Source organism: Thamnophis elegans, chromosome 5, assembly GCF_009769535.1.
Source record: "Thamnophis elegans isolate rThaEle1 chromosome 5, rThaEle1.pri, whole genome shotgun sequence".
Lineage (NCBI taxonomy): Eukaryota > Metazoa > Chordata > Lepidosauria > Squamata > Colubridae > Thamnophis > Thamnophis elegans.
The window spans coordinates 59,819,484-59,845,977 of record NC_045545.1 but is presented as its reverse complement, the minus strand read 5'-3'; the positions used below and the strand labels follow the sequence as shown (position 1 = coordinate 59,845,977).

Genomic DNA, 26,494 nt, shown 5'->3' with positions numbered 1-26,494 from the left:
GCTTTTTTTAAATAGAGTCCTCTTTCAGCTTGTTGAAAGTTTGATAAAATGTGTTCCGGCTCTTAACCAACCCCTTTAGAAACCTTTATTTAGAGCAAACTTTAATAGTGTTCAACAATGGTCAGTCTTCAACTCCTATGTTTTACTTAAAATGAAATTTAAGAATACAATTGTGATTTTCATTATAGTAGAAAAGTTTCCAGTAAGATTTTCTGAAGAAAAATGTGGCAACATTTCCTAATTCATCAAATAATTGGTTTTTCTTTTCTTTTTCTTTGTTTCTTTCTTTCAGCATTTCATGATGTATCTGTGTATCCCCAGAAAGATCTTCCTTTTTTCATCCATTTTACAGCAGGGCTATGTTCTTTCACAGCAATGTTAGCCCTCCTCACACACCAGTTTCCAGAGCTCATGGTCATTTTTGCTAAAGCTGTAAGTATTGTCTCTACTCCAGGGTTTTCTTAAGATGTTTGTGAGGCATGCAGAAATTGAATGAAATTGAGACCTTCATCTACAAATAGAGCCACAGACATCTAAAAATCTGATTCAACATTGATTATGGTTTCTTTTTCTCGTTTAAGAAAAAATGATAAAAGATCAGATGAAAATCTTAAGATTGATTTAGTCTGCCTTAAATTAAGAAGCAACGTTTAATGTGTCACAATTTTGGGCTTTTAAATTTGGGAACCTTATTCAGCCATTTCAAATAATGTTTTTGTAACTGTTAGAATTTCTTAATAATTAATGTTTATTTCATCAGCATGAAAATATTTAGATTGTAAGCTCTCTGGGCAAGAAGAAACTTTTCCTCAGTATCCCTTCCTGTTATTGGACAAATATATTATAATAAATAATTGTATTTTTTCTCTTTGCCTACTAAATAAACTTTTTGGGGGAACTGAATGGAATTTGTAATATGGTGCTATGACCTAAATGTTGGTACCATAAATTCAAGTCTACCTGCAAACGTTTCACCTTCCCTAAGGAAAATATAGAGTAATAGATTAATTGATATAGTGAAATTGGAACCATGCAGAATTTTCCTATTTTTTACTTGTATTTTCAGAATATATATTTATTGAAATTTGAAAATAAAATTCAATTTATGTGTACAATTGATTAAATCTGAAATTATGTTCGGGTTTTTTTTTGTTCTGTTAGTAATCTTGACACTGTTTGAAGAGAGAAAAAGAGACTTTGTTTCACCTAACATCCAACTTCAACTCATTGCATTACTTTAGATACAATTTTTTGTAGATTGAATTTCCAAATACTTTTACTACAAACTTGCAGTGAACTTCAATGAGTTTTTAAATAGAGCTCAAAAAACAGGCTTAAAACTAGCTAGAAAAATAGAATTATTATTCCGAATTGTGAACATCATGCATAAGTATTCCTTAAATTAAAAGAAACAAGAAATATATATTATACAAATCTAGTAATGAATTCTTAGATTATATTGATGGACATAGTTGGACTCATCAAGAGTTATTTCTCTTTAATAAAATTCAAAATTATATTTTATGATATTCATTTTATGAAACCAACCTGAATCTAAAATAGTACATACTATAGTTAGTAAAATAATGTATGATTTATTCTAGTAGTGTTTAGTTTCTCTTCTATGGTGGTTTTTGATGACACTAAATGATACTTCTTTACAAATTCTCCCCAAAAGCAAATTTTCATTATAATACAAAATAAAGGATTTTATATCAGTAAATAGTACCATAAAATAAAACCAAAAGGAGCTATGTTGAAATATAAGCTTAAAAAAGCTAAAAAAAGGAGAAATAATTGGTCCCTCAGCAAGTAGTCAGATAATGTAATGAATAGAATGTTGAAACTTAACAGAATTGCTCATTTGTATATCAAAGTCTCATGTAATCAGTATTTCATTTTAATTAGGCATTACTAAAATCAGTTTGTATGATAAATAAACCTAGTTAACACCAAGTTTAAAAATTATTGTAGGAAAATATTGCTGGATTTGTTATTGGGAAGAAAAAGCAAATCTGATTTATTAGGATTGCTTTAATAAAATTGTGATTTCTGAAGATGTATCAGTCAAATTGTATAATAAGGTAAAATGTTACATTAACAAGCAACAAATAATTGTTTGCTTTCTTCCACTCTGTACTCATCTGTGTTGCTACAAGTCTGCTCCAGAGGGCGCCCCCAACTTTAAAAATTAGTTCTGTACAATGTTCAGGAGTGGACTACTAAGCGTTATCATTCAATTAACAGATGGCCACAATCAGTACTTTTAACAAATAGCATATGATAAGTACAAAAAGCTTGAATTGATTAATATTTGCTTTTAGCTTTTATATGGTTATTTTATTTGTGAATGACATTCAAAATTCTACTTGTTGAAATGTTTTCCAGTGAAATTGATGCTTAAAACATCACTGAGCAGTGTTGAACTGGCAAAAGGGACAGTAGGAAGGCCTCTTTGAAATTTGCAGATGTTTTCCATTTTATTTCAGTTTTATCATCTCCCATATTTTTTTATAATCATAACAAAGTGATTTGTTATAAAATTGAAGGGGACTAGTCATCTTCCTTCCCTTCTTTAACTCAATTTTTAATAAGGAAAAATGATTCCATATTGATGTAGAATTAAAGGCAATTAACTTCTGGATGAATTTTAGGATTGCAGCTTTCATTTTTAAGATGTAAATTGATTTAACTCATTTGTTCTGCTTGCTCTGACACTGTAATCTTGCTCTGGAATTGGAAAATCATGTGTGATTACTGCTGTCATTTGATTAAAGTAGTAATGGCTTTTGTTGTTACCCAGACACATTTAACATTTCTGAGAAAAGAACATACTTCATTATTTATAATCACTTAATCACCACTACCTATATGATAGAAAAAGACAGTATTTACCTACAGTTTTTTTTAATAAGTACCTATATTTTAAAAACAGGAGATGTGATAGCTGAGCAGTTAAAGATGCTGAGCTTATCAGCTGGAAATTCTGACAGCCTGGGTTCAAGACCTGAGCACTGTTCAATGGGGTGAGCTCCCCTTGCTGCAGATACTGCCCATCTAGCAGTTTGAAAGCATGCAAATGCGAATAGAAAAATAGGTACCACTTTGGTGGGAAGGTAATAACATTCTGTGCACCTCAGCAAACAGTTATGCTGGCCACCTGACCATGGAAATGTCTTTGGACAATGCTGACTCCCTCAGCTATGAAACGGAGATGAGCACCCACATACACACCCTGACATGACTGGACAGGGGAAGTTTTTATCTTTACCTTTACACTTAAAAAATATTTCATTCTGGGATAATTGATACAGTGAGAGTTTTTCATTGTCTATTCAGAAGTAAATAGAATTATTTACATATGCTATGTCAAATAAGGCTATGGTTTCAATTATTTCTCATGATTAGTGGATCTGTATAAAATAAATAATATCACTGAACTTTTGTTTGAATATCCATAGCTTTTAAGAAATCCATCTTAATGTAATTCTGTGTGTATCTTTAACAAAATATTTACTAAATTTTAGTTTTTCTATTTGCCATTAGGTATTGATTATTTTGGGTCTGGAAGAAAAAAAATGGGGTATGGGTGGTTAGAATACTGAATAAGTATTGGAGATTCCATGCAAAAGGAAGATTTGCAAGATTGTTTTAAACATACAGACATTTCCATGAGGTTAACATTATTTAACTGGAATAAAATTTTAAATTGGCATTTAATCTAATTTTCTCATGTTATTTCATAATTTGAGTGCCAGTTAAAATAAAATAATCCTTTGTTTTTGAGTTTCTTGAATGCCAGTTAAAATGGCACACTATCTCTGGAAAGTATTATGGCTATTTTGGGGCTATGAGGAGCTCTAGAATCATAGCAGTGGATGTACTGTGTGTCTGAGCTGTCTGTAAAATTGTGGTCTCTGAAGTATGATCTGTTGATAATTAACTATTGTGATGGTGCAAACAATAGCTTATGGACACAGTGTTATAGATCTTTGAAATGTGCCCCAAAAGGCACTGCTGTTTGTAGGAGGTGTGCTAAAAAAGGTGTTCCTTTGCTATACTCAGTTACTAAGCTTTGCATAATCCTGTTGACCCTGAAGTTATAGATTGAATCCATTCATTTTCCAATCTTCTAAAAGGTTAAGGATGGTTTTGTTCTTATGCATTTTAAATGTAGAACATTTGAGCAGCTGAATAACTCTTGTTGAAGCTGTGTTGAACTTTTGACACACATGAGCAAAGAGTTGTTTTAAAAAGACTCAATTAAACATTTTTAACCTTTGAAGCTAAATTAAATATGATTTATTAATTATTTATTTCTTTATTTGATTTATATGGCCACCCATCTTAAGTAACACTGCTTAAGCAAAGACTGGGCAGCTTACAACAACCGTAAAAGTAATAAACAGCAATCATAAAAACAAAAACAATACAACAAACACCCTGCATTGTAATTGTCCCCCTTGCCTTGGGACATCTCATAGCAGGCTCAGTCTTTTTTTGTTTTCTTTTTTGCTTTCTTATTTATTTTCATTCTATGGCCTATGTTTCATATAAAACAGATTTAATATGGATTCCATATTATTTGGATATTGATTTGGATATTAAATAGATTTTATATTTCATAAAAGTGAGCCCAGGTCTCCATTAATTATTAGACAAAAATCATCCTGGTAACTGAATTTGATTGCTGCCCATTTTCCAAGAAGTGAAATGTGATATATATGGCTTTTAGCCACCAACCCTAATTCCCAGTGTACTAAAATGTTGTTAACTATTTTGAGTTTTCAATATTTCTGCCTAAATATGACCTAAAACATGATCTGTTGTTCACATAAGTCCTAAAATTAGATAAAGAGAATCCAATTAAACAAAGACATTATACTTGTTCATTCTTTATTGAAATAAATTATCCAAAGCTACATAATTTTGCGTAACAAAAGTATGTGAATCTTTCTTTTCTGACGTGCCCACCCATGAACTGCAATTAAACATTTCTGACATATGATGATCAGTTCTAAATGGTATCCCATTCCTTCTAACAGAACAGCTTCAACTTAGGGACTTCCTCATACGAACTGCTTGCTTCAAATCCTTCCACAAGGATTTAATTTCTAGGATTAAGGTCAGGACTTTGACTTGACCATTCACAAACATTAACTTTCTTCTGCTTTAACCATTCGTTGAGTATATGACTCAAATACCTTTGCCACACGCAAATATGTAGCTTGGATATTTTTTTTCATTAATAAATGAATATAATGTTTTTGACTTTTTCGTTTAATTGAGTGGTTTAGGCTATATTTATAAAAAAAAATACTGAAAATTTAAAAGACTTCATAAACTTTGAGACCTCACTCTAGGTTCATGGCTGACAGGGAGTTTGAATTCAGTGTTATGTAGGCTAGAACAATGGGATCATTCCAGACACCATTTCTCTCAAGGTTGTGTGTGAAAGAAACTCATATGATTTTGTACCTGTTTCTAAATTTTAAAGATTGGTACATACTCAGATTCTTCCAAATCCCTCATGAATGCAAATTGTATTTAAAAAAAAAAAAAACTCGCCACTATTTCAGTTTAAAGACAGTTTAAACTGAACAGTTTAAGTGGACATATTAGATAATATCGGCTAATCAGTACCGTTAGCGATGCATAATCCTGTAAAAGAATAAAACTTAATATATTTATTTAGTGGAATAGCAATGGTTTTATATTTTTACTGGATCATATTTCCATTGTTTCCCATACAATCAGATTGCCAGACAAAACTGTAGCCAAACTGCGAAAACTTGTTGAGAAGCCAAAACCCACAGAGAATCTTTTAATAGCTGTAGTGTATGCACAATGGAATATGACAGCAAACAACCTAGATTTGGCAGAGTCACTCCATGGAACTGAATGGAGTCTAGTGGGGTACAGAAATGTTGGCCTACTTTTGTTTCAACTGGAAAGGGCTTTAGAATTTGAAGTCCTGCCTTCCAGAAGCTTTGGATGTCCCACTGGGAAGTAGGGTTACTATAACTGATGGCATGGTTGTTTAACACGAAAAGGGGAAGAGTTCTTTATTATAAAACAAATGAATGTGCACAAGATTTATATGTTATGAAAACCTATAATGGAATATTGACTTTGCACAGCAGTCTTCATCTTAATGTAGCCTTATTACAGATGAAAGTAGGATGCAACAGTTAGGGACCATCTGATATCTCTCTCCTTTCATCTTAGATGGTACCTCCTAAGAGCTGAAGTAACAGGGGTAGCTTTATTACGAAGCAATGCAAAACAGTTATTGATGACTGTTTCCAAGGTATGCAACATTTTCCTGTTGATAACTTGCATTTGCTTACGTTTCATTTTAAGAACCATCCTTGGTCTTGAATGCCAAGAAAAATGGATTTGTTTTATCCTGTGAAATTTGCAGTCAACTAAAGTTAAGACTAAGAGGTAAAATCCATTATTTTGAGTAGTTTTAAGGTTGGTATAAACTACAGGTTTCTGAGAGAAATACTTTTCTATCTTGTAAATTTGCATTGATTGATAAATGTAGCTTTCAGTGAGATTGTTACTCTGGTTTACTTTATATGGATTTTGCCCACATCATGAATTAGAAACACATAAGAATGACTTTTAATTGTGCTTGAATTTTAGTGTTGGTACATCACCAACAAATATAATTGTCCAATGATATTTTGACCCTTACATATCAAGGAATTTTATTTTGTGCAGCATGCTTGAAATGGTTGTTTTAATGTACTTTTTAAAACCTAGCATGAAGAGATGAACATATACTGAGGCTTTTCAATTCCTGTACAGCTTATTATTAAGTAATCTGAATATTTATAAAGTAAAACATTGTGTTCTTGTATGCAAAGAACTTTACATAATCTCATTAACAGCCTTCAACAAATTTCAGCCCTGATTCTATACTGCAAGATTTAAATTTCCATCACTCTTAGGCATTATTCTACTTCAGCTCACTTAATTGACCACTGTACATTTATTTGTAGGTGCTTCTTGTTTTGTTTTCACAAATTAAAATTAAAGCCAGTTAAAACTTGTCCAAATTGTCTTTAATGCTAACTTAATTTCAGCTGAATTGGGATCTTTTCCATAGACAAACTTTTAAATAGTATTCAGATGATTGCTATTATGAGTTGTCATTATGCTTTTCCATAAAAGTAGAAAGTGCTATTTATTTGAGAGTATTCAAATTCAGAAAACAAGATTGGTTAAATACTGCCATGGCAAAATGTATTTGTGTCCCCATCTTTTTCTTCATTCCTCCCCCTGAAAATTAATTATTCTAATGTCTGTTTTATACAGTTTACTAACCTGCCCTTTTAAGGAATTAAGTATGATGGATATTGCTTAGAGCTGAGAATCTTTTCCTCTCTCTCCAAAGAAAGAGTACATTTTAAAGTACATTCAGTCAATAAAATAATTATTGGAATTTGCTGATTAGATAGATTTGTGGTTATAGAAATTATTAGTATAAAATGTTATAAAAGTAAAAAAAAAATGAGGTTACATGTTATCATCTTATTCTACTGTACTAAAAAGTCAAAGTCAATGCTTTTCTTTTTTTCTTTTTACCCCAGACTTTTTCTCTTCCCCTTCTTTCTTGCTTTCTTATTTTCATTTTCTATTTTTGTATTTATATTTTTATAAACTAATAAAATTTGTGGCAAAACTAAACTTATTATTGTCTGAATAAATCATATTTTACTGATATAAATGTATAATATAAGTCTAATATGACTGACATTCATAAATATGCAAACAAATACCTATAGCATTTATAATAGATAAAGAAATAATGTTCCCACTGCTTGGAACTGCTAAATAACTAATTATCTGATGACGGATTGGTCAGCATACAATATATTGTTAAATATTTTTGGTATGACTTCAGTAATGTACAGGTACGCCTCGATTTACAACCACCATTGACCCCCAAAATTTGTGAAAGCAAAACATTTAAGTGAATTTTGTCCCATTTTACAACTTTTCTTATCAGTTAAAGGAATCGCTGCAGTTAAGTTAGTAACACAGTTGTTGTGAAATTGGCTTCCTGTTGATTTTGCTGATAAGCATATTGCAAAACTTGACAGCTTACAGTTCAGAATAGCATGCATATGTATGTATGTATGTATGTATGTATGTATGTATCCATAAAATTTCTGATTATATTATAAAAAATAAAATGTATGAAAAATTATATATTTAAGACTAAATGACTAAATTGTAAAAATACTTTACAATGTTATCAAAAAACATACTCAGAGTAATGTAAAATAACACAGGGTAAACAAAATAGTTTTTTGTTTAAAATACAATTGCCAGATTACATATTTTGTTTGTGATTAGATTGTATAATAGTCCTCATGTTCCAGTAATTCAACAATGCAGCTGAATGAAATAATAATCCAATTGAAACAAATTTTGGCAATTTAAAGGTAAATCACTATTATGGTGGTCAAGAAGAAATTAAATGTAGGATGTACTCTACTGGGGAACATGCTTAAAAATAAAGTAAAATGCAAGTGACAAAATTTGTAACACAGCAGTACATGGCCCATAGTTCCACTTGTTCCCAAATGACAGGGACAGACCCTCCCTCTGAGTTGAAGAGATATCTTCCTGGAAAGATGAAGACATGCTAAAATGTGCTAGGGAAAAAAAAACCTTACAATATTTTGCAGTAGCAAGATTGTTTTAATATTTAGCAGGGCAAAAGGTTTATTTTAGCACCTCCCTCCCCCAAATCTTAAAAAGAAGAAGTTCCCAGCATTATCTGTGCAAATCAATTATTTGCTGTTTGGCAATTTCTTTAACTTTGGAAAAACCCAAATAATGCAGAGCTGTTATAGATAAGCCAATATTTTGTAATTTTATCTCCAAGGTGGTCTTCCAAGTTGAGTAAAAATTATCTAATAGCGTCAGTAGGTCTGGGTCCTCAGGGAAGAATGTTAGTTAAAGCCAATAGTTGATTTACTTATTCAAGCTCAGGCTATGGCTGAATTGAGATCTACCTACAATCAAAAGGAGATTGGGACAACCAAGGGATCCTAAAGATCTTCAACATCTTGGATCAAAATCCAAGAAGAAAAATTTATTGGAGATGTAGGCCTGTATTCTGGCTTGAAACTTCTAATTATAGAGGAGATATAAAAGCCATCATTTTTGAAAATTGAACCTGAGAATGAAAGCCACACACTTCAGGGTGAACTTCACAGCATGCATAATCAATATCCCCATTCCCTCCAATCAAAAGTCCTGTAAAGAACGTTTTTAGCTTATAGTATTTTATATTTATTGATCTGTCAGCATATTTTGTTAAGTGCTAATGTTTTAGAAAAGACTTGGTCTTCAGTTAATTTAGAATGAACTTTTCAGCACCATCAAAACCAAAAGAGCTGGAGATCTTTTTTAAGTGCCACAAATGAGATTGCCTGATCTGAATATAGCAAAATAGAATTCTATTATGGCAAGATGTTTATGACCTACTTAGCTTAAATTATGCTTATGTAATAATTTGTTGTACTGCTTCCCAACTTTTCTTATAAACATGCTATATAGAGTATGATTTTAGAAAAATTACATAGACTAATAAATATTGAGTCTGTCATATTTCATTAAAAAAATTATATTAGATAAAAAAAGAATAAAGTTTATTTTCAGATTGCTGTACTGATTCATTTGATTGATGTATATACTTAATGGCATATTAATTTCCACTACAATTCTTTTATTTCAACTTTTCTAAGAAGCCAGCATGATTTTTCTTGCATACCAATCGTACATGGTTTTCTTGCATACATTGTTACACTGTAGAAAGACATTCATCAGTTCTAATGATTTTATCTATGTAAATATAAAACAATAGGATCAATTTCTTGTAGTATTTCAGGCTGTCTCTTAACTACCAAAATAATTGTGCCTAATTTAACTATAAACAAAAGAAAAAAGTACATTAGAACAATTTTATTACTGTGTAGACTTTGTTTTCAAGCCCATAACATTTAAATTGACTTTGCATTTCGTCCAAGGACCCAGGGAACATATGTGAATTCGGCTCTGTTTTTGCTAGCAGAGGGTTGTAGGAGGCAGCCGCAGCTCGCGGGCCCATTTTTGTTGGCAGAGGGAGCGCTCAGGCCATCACACGTGCCCCCACATGAGTGATGTCAAGCTGACCACATTCACACTGACAGTGCCCACCCCATTCCCGCAAGGCCAAACAGAACCCTGATGCGGCCCTCAATGAAATCGAGTTTGACACCCCTGTTCTATAGGTATAGCTATATCAGTTGTAATCTTATGGCTTTTATTGTGGACATTTCTAATGCTGATCAAAAGGCATCGATTCATAGTTGGCACAATCTGCATTTCTATTTTCTATTGCCTTCTGTTGGTTTTAGGAGGAACTCTTAATTTCTTTAGCTTTACAGAATTTAAGTCTTATAGAATTTTGTTGATTTCTTTTTTTCCACTTGTTGTAACATGTATTAAGTAGTTTTCCGAAATGAAATTTCAAGTTTTCCTCAGAGTATTCTTTTTAAATAAAATTAGTTTTATACTGCACTAAATTGTCACCCAATTGCCATTTAATCTGTTTGGTTCAACACATTTTTTTAAAAGATCTGGATTCTATTTAGATCTAAAATAGATAGTGATCCTTGAATCTCAAAAACCCAGTCTTTTTAATTGTATGATTGGATTTTAGAACTGGAATAAATATCTTTACTGTTTTGTTAAGGCTCATTAAGTGACATTGAAGACTTAAGCTGTTCCACAGCTGCTGAACATCTCAGATTTATAAACATTAGAAGCTTTTGCTTATCTACAAGAAATGTATATGGCTTAAAATGTGTAATGAACCAATTCTATATTTAAACCATCTGAAGTAGAACTCCATAAATTTCATGTGTCTTTATAAATTGTATCTTAATTTATTTTATTGGTGTGAGAGAAGGATAGCATCCATAGGTTGATAATTTTTTTCTGTTTCTGTGTATAATTTTTGAAACATGAAGAATTGTAGTATGTTGGTAGTATGATTAAATTAAATTAAATTATAAGAACAGCTTTTTTAAAATTCTGCATCAAAGCTCTACAGATATGTCCATGTTGGCATGACTTTCATCTATGTTAACTTTCTGGATCAATTTTATGATGTATGATCTACTAAATGCCTCAGATTGCTGACAGCAATCATGATTGTAAAAATATGATTAATAAATGATGGCTGAATAAATTCATAGAACTACAGTTATAAGGTTATAAAGTTATAAGGTTTATTGTATTTATATGCCGCCCTATTCCCGGAGGGACTCAGGGCGGCTAACAAACCCACCGGGGGGGGGGGGAGGTAAACAAGAAGGAAATACAACAAACAAGGTACAAAGAGAATTTAAAAAGACAGTCAACAGTCACACGATTCGAGAGGGGAAGGGAACTCGTCAACCCCAGGCCTGCCGGCACAGCCAGGTTTTAACGGCTTTGCGGAAAGCCTGGAGAGAGGTGAGGGTCCGAATCTCTGCGGGGAGTTCGTTCCAAAGGGCCGGAGCAGCCACAGAGAAGGCCCTCCTCCGGGTAGTAGCCAGATGACATTGGCCAGTAGATGGAAACCAGAGGAGGCCTAATCTGTGGGATCTAATGGGCCTTTGGGAGGTAATTGGCAGCAGGTGGTCTCTCAAGTACCCAGGTCCAATATCAATACCAAAGCCTAGTTCTTATACTAGGCTTTTTATAACAGTTTAAACAGTTGGACTAAGAATCAAGATTACTACTTTTTCATGATTTGTCCGTGTCTAATAAGGATATTTTTAAAATAATGAAACTAAAGTTCTGAATATGCTGTATTTCAGTCAAACCTTATTTAAAATATTTTTTATCCTACTACTTCTGTAAACATTGGTTAAATCTTCCTATTTGTTGGAACATTTTGTAGGTTTGGCTCATCATTTTTAAATCTTTATTTTTAAAGTACCAGCTGCTTCATTTCTTCAGATTTATTGGATTATATGTTTCAAACTAAAAATTTAAGTTTTACACAAATATTTATATAGGCTTTTGTTTAAAAAAATGAAAAGGAGATAATTTTTCTTGGCCAGGCAATATCCCAAGTTTATTATAGTGGGATACCTAGACTGACATAGGCTGGGAAATATTCCTATTTTTTCTTCAGAGGCCGAAGTTTGGCGTAATATACCCATGAATAGCTCTCTTGTTAACTTCAGCATAATTTTTTATTATAGCTTTTTTTTGTCTTTCAGTTTTTTGGAACACTCTTGTCACCTTTGAGCTTCTTGATGGAGAAGATTGAACGCTTCATGCCTTCTAGTCTCTGGCATCAGCTGACCCAAATCTGAACACATCTCAGTTCACATGAACTTTTAACATCAGCGCCTCTTGATTACAAAAGCATTGGCAACTAAGTGTGAAGGAAGTCTTACTTAGCTTTTGTTTTACAGACTGTTAAAAATTTGCTGTACTCCTTCTTAAGCCTAAAATATTGTAGATTTTAAATCCACAATTAAATGTCTGTGTGGGTGAGTAGGAGAGGATTGTTGTACTTAAGGCTACTGCTTTCTTTCTCAGAAATTCCAGAAAGCAATAAATCTGATAGATTCTATGTTGAAATTTCCTTCTGAAGTGGAGATATGCTTAAATGTTTATTAGCCAAGAATCTAACCCACAGGGCTTGTCTTACTGACCACTTGCCAAGATGCATGGCCCAGTAGGGGGCCCGACGCCAGCCTCCTGCTTCTTGCTGTTGCTGCATGTTCACTTGTTTACTTCTAAAGAAGGGAGCATTTAACAGAAAAACAAGAAGAAAGAACCATAGCCTGCACCTGTTTACTCTCTCTACCCTGATCTTAGGCAGCAAGATGAAGAAAAGGGAGCAAGAAGTACAACAGAGATGCGTTGCTAATGTTAGTTTTAAAAGCAGAAAATAATTCTGCTGAAACTTGGCTCTGAACCATACTTAATTATGTGGATCTTCCAACTGGTCACTACATATTGTATTTTTTGAGGATTATCTGATTTACACTTATTTTTGGATTTATTTATTTGATTCTGGGTAGCAAACAGAATATTAAAATTAACAATAAAATCAAAAAGGGAATAATACACACACATATGCCGTGCCTAGGCCACACACACAAATCCAATCCAAATTGAATAATTTCACAAGGCCATCAGTATTGGGACCATCAATGTCTCAGGCATATGCTGTTCCACAGAGCATGTACAGTGAGAGACGTAGAAAGCATATCCCTGTAATAGTTCTTTAGCTTTAAGGTAGGAAAGAATATACATTTTACTTTGGACAGGATCATTTATTGTGCATAAGTAAATATATAGCCTGTGCAAGCCTACTCATTTTATTAAGAGTTTGATTGCTATGTATCCATCTCTTCCCCCATATTCACTGACCTAAGCAACCATTGGCCATTGCAAATGCTAAGCAGGACTGACCGTGACTTGAATTTCGATGAAAAACTACCTGGCAATTCTGAGACTGTTGGCCAGATCAGAGAAAGAAAGCAATGGCCAACTATTTCCGTATAGTGATCCTTGAAAGTTTATGAACCCTTTTAAGTTTTCAGTATTTCTCTATAAATACAACCTAAAATGTGATCTGTCACTCACACAATTGCTAGAACTATATAAAGAGAAAACCAATTAAACAAATGAATTTGAACATACTTGTTCATTTATTTGCTGAGGGAAAGGAATACAAAGCTATATATTTGTCTATTACAAAATGTATGTAAACTTTTGCTTTCAGTAACATTTTGGAGTGGCCTGACCTTAATCCTCAAGAAATCTTGTGGAAGGACTGGAAGTAAGCACTTCATGTGAGAAAGCCAACAAACATCTCAGTTTGAAGATACTCTGTAAGGAGAAATTCATTAAAATTTCTTCCATATCAATCTGTCGGACTGATCAGTTACTGGAAATATTTAGTTGCAGTTATTGCTACTCAAGTGGGGGCATGCCAGTGACTAAAGCAAACATTAACATAGTCACACACAAATATGTAGCTTTGGAACAAGTTTAATGTTTTTAATTGGCATTGTTTATCCAGTTTTAAGATTGCATGGAGGACAGGTTATGTTTTAGGTCATGTTTATGTAGAAATACTGAAAATTAAGGATTTGCAAACATTTAAACACTAACTCTGCCAAGACAACTGCTTGACTCGAGTGTTTTTACTTTTTTATTGTTCATCGAGGCATAAATCAGAATTTAATAAGTGGATTAGTCACTTGCACTTGTTTCTTAAATTGCTCAACCATTTGTAGAGCTTGATGGAGACTGATACCTTAGGAGGAGTTTCTCCTAACTTCAATAGACAAAATTGATTTTTATCCTTGACCTTTGTCTACCCTGAGTCATTTGTAAAGCTCAGTTTATCCCTTCCCCTCCCTTCCCCTTTCTCCCATCTAGCCGTCTTAATTTTGAACAGCAACTATGTGAAGGAAAGTGGGAGAACTAAATGCCTGAGTAATAGCATTTTAGTATTGGATGACAGGTGCATTTCTCAACTGCTGTTAGACATTAAAGCATGGCCAGTTTACAAGACATACACAAACAGCATACAAGGATAGAAGAAGTTGCAAAAACACTGTGAAGTTTGCACAAAATGGCTGCTCTTTCTGAGGCAAACTTATATTTCATAGACATTTTGAAGATCATTCGTTTCTGTATCTCTTACAGTGATTTCTTTTGCTTTATTTCATAAATGTATATTGCAAGGCAGATAACTGCTTGTTATCTATAAGTCTATGATAGTGTTCTTGATTATTTGGGAATCATTCCCCATTACCACTTGATAAATATGTCACTTACCACTCTATCTGTAGTGGTGTTTGCATTCATTTCTGACGAGACAAGAAAGAGGAAACAGACGGCTGGATCTATGCAGTAACTAGGAGGTAAAACTCAAATGTTATCTGCCGAGTGAACATAAGCCACAGGGGTAGTTTCTCACGGTGGTATCTCTCTGATGATTAATGGACACGCTGTACTCATCCAATTTCACTTTGCCATCCACAGAGGCCCATAAGGTAAGCAGCATAATGCTTTTTAAAATTGAATCTTTTCCAACTTGTGTGTGGGGTTATAAATGAAGCAGTGTCTCCTGTGCATCACTCCCTAAGGCTGGTTTCTCTCACTGTCTTCTCTTTGACATAAGCGTACTAGAGTGGGATAAGCTTGCAAACAGGACTGGCAATGTTCTGCAATGTCTGTTGCTATCAATAATTCTTACTCTGCTACTTTCAGATACACAGACACACATTTCATCTGCTAAAATATTTCTTTGTGCTGTGCTTTCAGTTCCTTATGCCCCTTCATATTCCTATGGCATTGCTTCTAATTACAGGTTTACTTAACACAGGTGTAAAATTCATCTTATGTTCTCAACTTATCATATGGAGTCTATTTGCTCCATGTTGGATATCTTTCTTTAATTTCGCACTTCTTGTTTTTATGTGATACGTTTATTCTACATTTTACTAGCCCCAAGTAATAGTCATGATGGTAGTTACCAGTTGTATCAGCACTTTCACTTTTATTCGTCCTTCCTTCCTTACCTCTCTTTCTTCTATTGAGTTGCCAGAATAACAGCTAGATTATTGTTACCAGACTCCTGAATGAATAGTTTGTACACTTTTAAAAGTTAAACATAGGTCCATAGATTGCCAAATGTGATGTAGAAGTAAAACAATGTTTTTAAATTCTCTTGAAGAAGAAAAAACGGAAAGAGATCTGTAAGTATCAAAAATTAATGTATACCTTGAAGGAAAGGAGGAATACTATACCACATACATACATAGCTTCCAGTCATGAAGAGCAACATCAGGTATATAACATTATTATAGACTGGTTTTCAGGTGATGAAGATAAGGTATTTCAAGTGCTAGATCTTCCTTAAGGAAAATTTGAATTTCCTCAAAGAAGCATTTTATACAGATCAGTGGATTAAATTGCTCTCCTGGGTAATTAAAAGATCATTGCATTGTACTTCTCATATGCAAGCACTATTAAAATTGTACATTCTGTCCATTTAACACAACTTTCAACTCTTGAATAGAAAACTAAAACATATTGATTGCAAAGTCACAGTGACAAGTGCGCCATGAACTTCCTGAATGCATCTAGTACAGAAGAGATAGTCATTTTAAGTAATTGGCCCGACTGTCAAATTCCTCTAATTATTCCTCAAATACCTTTAAGTGGTTTTTCTTTAATTCAGTTGAAATACAGCTTTGTCTATCTTGAAACAAGCATAAAGATTTGATGGGGCCCAGTTCTTGAAGGGGGTTTTCATATTACCCCAATCACTTCATCTTAGTTTATTTAAGGTCATATAATTTATATTTTTCTGGCCTAAGAAAACTAATGATCTAATTGAATGCTGAAAAATCTTAAAGCAGCTTCTGGAATCGTAAATAATAAAATCAAAATGTCATAAAATGTAGGACAAAGAAAAGAGAAAGAGCAGAGCCTTATTAGCTTGAATCTGGCGAGCGTTTTTCAGATTGTGGATTTATTCCGCATAGTCAAATCACAGAGGTTCTAGAAGGATTAAGATGATGCAAATACAAGCCAAACTGACAGTCACAATTGTAATGCATCTTAGCTGAATGTTTATTGAGGAACTTGGCTTCTTCCAACTTTGCAAAGCTTTGACTGAATCTCCCTTTAAATTGAATCTTCAAGACACTGAATAAGAAACTAAACATACTGCCCAGATTCTCATGGTAGACATAGGTTCAATGGACTTGCTAGGTGTGCAGAAGTTGAAATATTCAAATGAACAAAGCAGAGGGGGTGATGGGCACTAAGAGATGCAGTGGGCTCTGAGATATTGGCATAAACAATTAGCTAATGACTTAATCACACCTGCAAATCCTTTTTGTCAGAGCAGCAAGTGCTGCTCAACTTCATACTTTCACTAGAATGTATTCATGCAGGAAGGAAAGAAATATATTCAGATTTATTCTGCCATTTATATTTTATACTTCTTTGTTTGAGTTTTTAATTAATCCCCAAATCTATAATCCTGAAATCTCACATCTATTTGTCTGTCCTGTAGTATAGGCCCTGTTATTCTCACTGGCTAGTTTGTCTACAATTTTTCACTTCCTCAGTTCTACTTTCATCCTTTTTCTTTTCTACCATTCACTAAAAATAGCAAAATAATAATAATTCCTTTTTACAGCCCAGAAGCCATACTTCTCTGTCTCTGTTTTATCTTATTTCATGGAGTGATCTAAGAGAATGTGTTTGCTGTTAGAGTGTAGCACAGAACAGACTGTTTATATCATAGTGCAGCATTTCTCAACTTTGGCAACTTTAAGATGTGTGGACTTCAACTCCCAGAATTCTCCAGCCAGCATGTTAAAGTTGCCAATATTTTTTTAAAGCATACTAAATTAATCTCAACTGAGGATTACATTGTCCTAAGCCATATTAATAATTAGGCTACCCTGGCCAACGAAGTACTGAGAAGATAGTTGAATTTTTTTATTTTTATTTGCCCCACAATTTAGATCAAACATTTTATTTATTGGTTCAGTAAAATATCTCTATAGTCGTTTTGCTAAATAATATGGATATTGTTTTCTCATCCATTCTATCTCTTCTTTAAAAGGGATGGGGAGAGAGGGTTTTTTTTTCAAATTTATTGCTGGGAATCGTCAATGTTAATGACCTCCAAAGGGCTATCATTCCTGCTACTCTCATCTCATTCTGTCAAAAATGAAGCAATGTGCTTTCCTATGATGGTCTATGTTCTAATCAACCAATTGTTCAATCAGCTGAAATCTAATTTTGTCCTTGAACGTCAAATCTGAATCAGAACTTAGCTGAATCAGAACTTAGCAAGTCCTGGTATGAATTCTGTAATGTAGAAATGGATTGAACAAAAGTTTGGAAAAGGCCATTGCATAGCTACTTCTAATGGTTCTCTGGAAGAGGAGCTTATTCTAGAGGTCCTGTTTTGCTCTGCTGGTTTATCATATTCCCAATACATCAGGATTTTGTTCATTTAATACTTTATTAGGTACGTCCTTTAAATCCATTGGAAATCAATCTACCATAGGCAGCTTGTATTCATGGTTGTTTCATGCCACACAACTTTTGCAAGTTCTTTCATGAAAAAGATTAGCGATGCAGTTCTTAAAATTAAATTCTGTGTTGTATGACCTAATCTAAATCTAAGGGTCTTTATTTATTCTTTCCCTACATTTAGGAATTATTGCAGGAGTGCCAAAGCTTGAGGATTCGTGACTCCACGCAAAGCTAGGTTCAGAGGTCACAGTCAAGACCATTAATAACAAGGTGCAAACGGCTGGTTTATATGTAATGTGAAGCTTTTTACTTATTTCATTTATGCACTTCGGGGGCTCTGTTTGCTTATGGAGCACTTGGTGTCTGGTACTTATTTAGGAGATTGGGTTCATACAGGCCTTTGAAGGAATGTAGCAAATTGTTCTCCAGTGCTGTAATTCTGCAGTGGTAGCTGAACTTATTTGTCTCTGCTTATTACATAGGTGCTTAGCTCAAAGGTTATTCTTCACTTAAGAAGCAATAGTTAAATTCCAAGTTCTGCAAACTCAGAGGGTGCTTTGTATCTCTCCTTCTTTCTCATAAAAAGGTGGCTGGCCTTTAATGATAGACATTTAAGAGCTCAAAGTGATCTCAGTGATAAGAGACTATGAGTAGTTCACACAGGAGTAAAGGCATTTTCAGTGAGGGAAAAGAAGCAAGATAATTTGTTCTATGGTGTGTAGGTACATGGTTAATCTGTAGAATGACATATGAATAGAATAAACTCTTTTTATGCATAGCTGGAGGGTGTTGAGTGGTGAGTGTATACACTGGAATGCATTGTAGCGAGTTTCAGATTTTCTGTCTCTTTATGCTACTGGTAGAACAATTTAAGTAATCAATTGGCTGATTTATTATCCATTACTCATTAGTGATCTGTTATCAGGCAGAATTTTGCAATGTACATATTCAACCCTATTGTTGGTAAGGCAAATGGGGAGAATAGTGAAGTGACTTCTCCCTAGATTTGCAAGACTTTTTTTTAATCACTCTGTACCCTCAATTTTCCCTGCAGTTGCACACTATGTTAATATTCACATTGAGTAACCCACCAGAGCCTTAAGATCCCTTTCCTGTTCAGCTAAAACTAGTGGCTGACCATTGATGTGTGTGAAAGAGAGAGAGGGAGGGGAGGAATATTTGGGGAAGGGGATCACTAAATATACTACTATACATGGATTATACTAAATTGTCTTTGTCATTTTAAAGACCCCCCAATTTGAAAAGCCTCAAATGATTTTTTTTGTTGTTCTTGTTCTTTGCTGTCTTATAAAAACTTTAATATTTCCCACTGCACTTCCAAACCTCTTTCCCCTAAATTCTACTATTAAGATTTCCACGTCCCAGGGCAGAGAGAAGGGGGAGAGAAGTGGCACCTTTCCTCACTTAGAATTATGAGTCTCCTAATAAAAATTAAAACCTACCCTATTCCAGTCATGCTTTATTTTCTTCTTTCTTATCCTTTTGTCTAAGACTTGCCACCAAATTGGGAATTGCTGCTGTGTTTCCCTTCAGCTGGTCCAAACCAGTACAAAACCGGTACAAAAGTCTGAATTTTATTCATGGAGGCGTAGAAATTTAAATTCACATAGTTTCTTTTATATGAAAAAGAATTGGATTGCATTTGCCTGCAACAGATAATGTTGGCCAACCTTTTTGTCATCGCCTGCCGAAAGCGTATGTGCACACCCATAATGCAATGCACATGAGACCACACACCGCACTCCTGTACATGTGCACATGATCCCCTCATGCACCCTGCTCCCATGCATGTGCATGTGACTCCTGTGCTCCCCCTATCCGCACGTGCATCCACCCCACATGCACATGCGAACCCCTGTGCATGCACTTGTGACCCCCCCACGCATGTGCGGCAGAGACCCCAAAACCAGCTGGTCGACAGGAGGCACATGTGCATGAGCTGGGGCAATGGCCCGCATGCCCGCAAAGAGGCTCTGCATCCCATCTGTGACACACGTGCCATAGGTTGCCATCATGGCCATAAGCCATGCTTATACATTTGATATTTCCTATAAAGCAGAAATGGGGCACAGTGGCTCAGCAGTTAAAGTCGCTGAGCTTGTCAGCTTGGGTTCAAGACCTGAGCGCTGTGTGATGGGGTGGCTCTCATTACTTGGCTCAACTCCTGCTCACCTAGTAGTTTGAAAACATGCAAATGCAAGTAGAGTAATAGATACAATTTTGGTGGGAAGATAATAGTGATCGGTGCACCTTGGTGTACAGTCATGCTGGCCACATGATCATGGACAATGCCGGCTCCCTCAGCTAAGAAATGGAGATGAACATTACCTATTAGAGCTGGCACAACTAGGTAGAGGACACCCACAGGTGGGTTTCTGCCAGTTTGGCCCAGACCAGGTGAACCGGTAGTGGCAGTGGAGGGAGGCTCCACCCACCTGCCCGGATGCTTCTGCGCAGAAGCGTGTGTACAAGCACAAGCGAACCGGTAATAAAAAAAATTGAACAGCCCCCCCCTCCACCCCACTGGGACAGCTTAAGTTTTAATAAAGCAGAATAATATTTCCTTATTTTATAGCCTCTTTATAAACTATATATACTGCAACTTCAATGAGCAGTAATGCTTTTTTTTTTTTTTTTTTTTGGCTGATCTGAATCTTCTGCTGGACTTTTTCATGAGCTGGTTTCTTACCCTGAATTTCTATATTTTTCCTTTCAGTCTAGCTGCAGGCTGTCATCAGTTACACAGCCAACTGAATGACAGTCCCATTTTCCATGAATCATCAGCCAAGACCAAAGGCAACAACCTCTTCTGACTCTTTCCCACTAGTCATTGCCCCTGGCTATAGTATGGCTGGCTGGGTCACACTGGCTGGTCTCCTTTGCACTAATAATGCACTTGAAGACTAGGTTTAAAAAATCCTCTCCCACACAGGTCATGGCAGGCTACACAAATATTAGTTCAAACATCCCCATAAATTGCCCCCAGCGGGGCAGACCAGCAATCACCTCTTTCCATGGTATGTATCTTACTCTCCTCAAGAGGAAAATTAGTGGCCATTAGGATGTGTGAGATGGAATTACTTCTGTGTAGAAGAAAAAGTACAAGGGACTTGTCAATTTTATTTGGGCAGAAACTGAAGACTTTTTCACAAATCATAATAGGCACGAACCCATGATAACAATTCTAGTAGGGTTGTTTCCATTTTCACATAGAGGTGTCCTCGCGGCCATACTATTCTTCGATTCGTACCAGAGCCAGTTGATGAAAACGAACAACTCTGTATCCAAAATAGAACTATGGAAGAACAAGTGGAGAAGCATTTTTGGCCTACTTGAAGAAAGCCAGATGGAATTTTTGGAAAAGACGCACAAAGCCCGAAAACAAAATCCTCACTTTTAATGAAAGACATTTGACTGTGCAAACACAGGAAATCTGTCAAACACCCTAAAGAGGATTAACCATAATCTATCTTCATGGAATAGTTAGCATCCTGAGTGATGATGGTGAAACACTACAGAAAAGTTGGCCCTATAGAGAAACAGTGGAATCAAGGATTTTGTTTAGGGGTGCAGATTTGTTACTGCTGCCTTGAGCAAGAACATCCAAAAATTCAGAGTTTTACTGCTTCAAAAGGTCTATATTACCTTGTACAGGTAACTACAATTCCATAGTTTTATGTAGTACAGGTAGTTTCAGTGGTGGGATTCAAATAATTTAACAACTGGTTCTCTGCTCTAATGATTTCTTCCATCAACCAGTTCACCAAACTGCTCAGAAAGTTAACAACCGGTCCTGCCAAAGTGGTGCAAACTGGCTGAATCCCACCATTGGTAGTCCTCAACTAACAACAATCCATTTAGTGACCATTCAAAATTACAACACTGAAAAATGTTACTTATGACCTTTTTTCATAGTTACAATCTTTGCAGCATCCACATGACCATGTGATCAAAATTCAAATGCTTAGCAACTGGCTCATATTTATGATGGTTTGCGGTGTCCCGGGATCATGTGATCACCTTTTGTGACCGCCTGACAAGCAAAGTCAATGGGGAAGCCAGAATCACTGAACAACCAGATTACTAATTTATCAACTGCAGTGATTCATTTAACCACTGTGACAAAAAAGTCATAAAATCACTTAACAAATGACTCACTTAACAACATAAATTTTGGGCACAATTGTAGTCATAAGTCAAGGGCTACCTGTAGCTTATGCATAATATTGAAGGTAACAGTTCACCATTTTAAAAAATCTTTACCTTATATAATAACTGATACTTTTTCTGACAATAAATACAGAGTTGCAAAAGCATTCATATACCAATTTCTATGTATCACTATAAAAGGCATAGAGTTATTGTTGTGGGGAAAATAGGCAAAGGGATTATTATATATGTTTGTCACCTTGAGTTACTTATTAAGTAATAAGGGTGGGCTAAGTTCATGTTGCAGATAGAGGTAGTCCTTAATTTGTGACTGTTTATTTAATGATGGTACAAAGTTATGGCAGTCTTGCAATAATGATTTACAACTTAAACTTGCAGCTATGACCATGGTACCACTCCTATGGCCATGTTATCTCAGTTTGGTTGTTTGGCAACCAGCTTACATTTATGACCTGTTGCAGCTCTCAGTAGCATGTGATCATGCTTTACCACATTTTTTTTTGCTGATTTCTGGTAAAATTGCCCATTGGGGAAGCTTGATTCCATAACATTTATAATGACCATCATAAAAATTGTCGTAAAATTGAGTCTGATTCAACTTATGACTGCAATAACTTATGATGAAGTTCCAATCCCGGTTGTAACTCAAGAACTACCTGTACTTCTTCATTACTTATCAAACTAATGGTATAATGGTGGCATGTTGCCAAGAATTGTTGGGGATGCGACTAACATTTAAATTCATTCATATGAATTTATTCATATGAATATTCTATATTCAGAAAACTTGAATCTGCATGCTAAATCACAAAGTAGCAGGGATGGGTTTCTGCCAGTTCTAACCTCTTCTATAGAAGAGGTTCCACAAATCTACAGTGCTGTTTAGAACCGGCTCCAGCTCCCTCCCCCTGCCCATCTGCACATCATCAAGATGAAGAGCGAGAGGAGGAATTCTGGGAGTTGAAGTCCACAAGTCTTAAATCTGTCAAATTTGAACACCCCTGGGTTTTTTTTCTAAAGGGTTAGGGGTGCAAGGGTCTTGTAATTTGACAGCTTTAAGACTTGCGTGCTTCAAATGCCAGAGTTTCTGAGACAACATTTCGGTTGCTAAGCGCAAAGCCACTCCCACTCGGTCACATGGCTGGCAAGCCACTCTCACTCGGTCACATGGCTGGCAAGCCTCTCCCACCCAGTTACATGGCTGGCAAGCCACACCCACACAGCAGGCCATACCTACAGAAGAGGTTCTAAAAAAATTTGAAACCCAGAACTGCAAGTAGGCATGTATTTCTGATAGACTTGGCATAATTCACTCTCCAAGTGCTCTGTCCCAGTTCTTTGTGATCCATCCTTAAACCAATTAACCTCCCCCCTCCCACCCCGGCTGCTTATATCAGACATGTGAAAAGTGAAGATTATTAGAACATGATCTTCTGTGGGGATTGCTTTAGACACTTAATAGGCATAATTTAGGAAGGCCATCTGAGTAGAACAGAGAATCCCTGACAAGACTCATCCCTTTTTAAAAGCAGTACTAGATAGAAAACATCTGCTTTTTAAGAAAGAAATGTGCACATTCAGTGGAAAAATGAGTGCTGTAGATAAATTATGTAAAAAAGCACATAGAAAGCTCTGGTTATTAGAGTTACCAAAAGAGATTTGTCCTTTTGACTGTCTCATCTAACAGTTTAAAATAATCTTCCCTATCTTGAACCCCTTCAGATATGATACCCCACATTTTCCAGCAATTGGAGTACAGCAAAATGAGGGGAGTTGGTTTAAGTAACTGTCAGGTAAGATAAAAGTACATCTAGCTTATTTTGAGTTACCATTGTCTTGCTCTGAGGTTCCTTCCATATATTTGCAGCAGAGCAATTTGAGATTGGTGCTGCTCTTTTACATTTTTGTGTCACTGGGTTTCTGGCCAGCTTAACCAGCTAGGCTTCTCTGCTTCATAGGAAACATTTACAAACAGTGTCATTTTGTCATACTTTTCTGAAACTATGTGATAAGGTGACTTCCTCCTGGTGAGGATTCTTAGCTTGTTTTTCTTAGTACCTCAGAATTATTATTATATCTACATGGAGAACTGTTTGGACAGAGTTACCTCAGTGTTATATCCTAGTCTTGAGGTGTTCAACAATTTTCTTAGAAGCTTACATGAATGTTACAATAGTTAATAGTGAATATAGGAACTTTATTGGGGATTGGGAACATTGCAACTAGGAAAAAGTTATTTATTCCCGACAGATTCATGATGCTTCTCTTTATTTCAAAGGTGCTACCTACAGTATATGGAATATAGCAGGACTTTCTGCACACTACACCTTCAAGCTGTGGAAGGAAGGATATCACTCTTACTCAGCTCTTTGGATGGTAGGGACAACACCATGTTTCCCTCCTCTAAGTATCTATCAACTTAATTCCATTGAAGAATTAGTAGAGAAGAGTCTCATTCTAATAAACAGGGGGAAAAAGTCGCTTTGTGGAAAGAGAGACAGTAAACAAGTACATAATTTTAAAGTTAAAAGCCAGTTCCCATGAACATCTAGATAACACCTTTGCTTTCTTCCCAGATTTCTGCTTAGTAACAGGTTTACAAAATGTGATGGGTGATTTTTCTGTATTGCTTATGGAAAGTACACAGTTACACAAGGTCAAGAAATATTCCTGGATTAATATTTAGGCCAAATCAAAACTCCCCCTCCTTCTGTGTCTAGGTCATGCCTTGTTATTCATTAGGTCAGTTTGAAGCGGTGTAAGGCCTGGCATACTGGACAGAAGGATCTTCCCAATAGTGTTTTCTCAGCTACCTCCATTCCCCCTCAACAGTTTTAACTTTTCCAGCCCACTGAGTAAACATTTCTCTCTAGGGGAGAAGAAAGGCTTGCTTGTTGTAGATAGAGGCTTAAATTCTAAATTGATGGCAGGTAGGGCAATAAAATGAAGATAAATTAAGGGAGTTCTTTCCAATAGATTACATCTCAGTGCTGATGAACATGTCTGTTAGGGCAGGTTTGAAAGTTTCTGGACCAAATTCAACTTCTCCCCTTTCACCTACAAAAATTCCAATAATGCCGTTTGGAAAGGGAGCAGCAAGCTTGTGGGCTAGCAGCCTCATTTGGAAGGATTTGGAAGACCTCAGATGAGGGCACCTGGCTGCAGTTTATCCAGATTTGACATAAACTTGAACCAGAAGTTGGGAGAGACAAATCATGCTTGGTATTTGTATAATACTTTCTGGATGATTTCAGGAATTTCAGTCATTGGTACAGCAAGTGTTATGCAAAGTTGTTCTACTGCCTGTCTAAGGGTCTGGTGCATAGACTGAACCTTCACAAGGAGCAGCCTTAACCAGAATTGGCAGCTGCACTGCCAATTCCCAAAGACCAGCCTTACTCTACAGGCAGGTTCAAATTCTACTATTGAACTTGCCTTCATCCAGTCTCGCCAACAGACCATCTGGAGGATCTGACTAGTCTCAGAGTCATCCTTTAGCCATTTCCAGAAGTCCTAGAATTGCAATTTCAAAATAGAATGTAAGACATAATCTCAAAATTCTCTCAGGCCAAAAGTACTCTGGAAATGGTAATAACTCTCAGTAAGCTTATATTTCTCCCAGGTTTCTTACTTGCATACTTGATAAGAACAAGTATTTTCTATATGTGTGGATGGATTATTATTTTAATGTTTCACTGGCTTTTAATAGAATAGAATAGAATAGAATAGAATAGAATAGAATGTTATTATTTGTATGCCGCCCTTCTCCGGGAGGACTCAGGACGGCGAACAATTCAAGGGGGAAAAAGGGGAACATAAAAAACAAAATACAAATAATAAAAGTAAACAACAGTCGCACAACCATACATGTCGAGAGGGGAGGGAACTCATCACCCCCAGGCCTGCTGGCAAAGCCAGGTTTTGACGGCTTTTTGGAAGGCCTGGAGAGAGGTGAGGGTCCGAATCCCTGCGGGGAGTTCATTCCAGAGGGCCTGAGCTGCCACAGAGAAGGCCCTCCCCCGGGTAATAGCCAGGTGGCATTGGCTGGTAGATGGCACCCGGAGGAGGCCAACCCTGTGAGATCTAATGGGTCTGTGGGAGGTAATTGGCAGCAGGCGGTCTCTCAATGTTTGCAAACTACTCAGAGTCACCTCTAGGCAGGCAAGATGTGTGGTATACAAGTGTAACAAGTAAGAAAGTAAGAAACAAACAA

General features: G+C 35.6%; 1 protein-coding gene across 4 annotated transcripts in view; it reads left to right on the top strand.

The window, feature by feature from the left end:
- Nucleotides 1-12,657, top strand: part of ST7L (suppression of tumorigenicity 7 like) — a 36,335-nt gene extending 23,678 nt beyond the window's left edge. For 2 of the 4 annotated variants that reach the window (XM_032217571.1, XM_032217573.1), the window contains 2 exons: nucleotides 293-432; nucleotides 12,261-12,657. In XM_032217571.1, the coding sequence (XP_032073462.1) occupies nucleotides 293-432; nucleotides 12,261-12,374 (254 nt within the window). In that variant the 3' untranslated portion in view covers nucleotides 12,375-12,657. Of the gene's footprint in view, nucleotides 1-292; nucleotides 433-6,228; nucleotides 6,311-12,260 lie in introns of all 4 variants that reach the window. The other 2 variants (XR_004255422.1, XM_032217572.1) reach the window with 2 other exon arrangements.
- The last annotated feature ends 13,837 nt before the right edge of the window (nucleotides 12,658-26,494 follow it).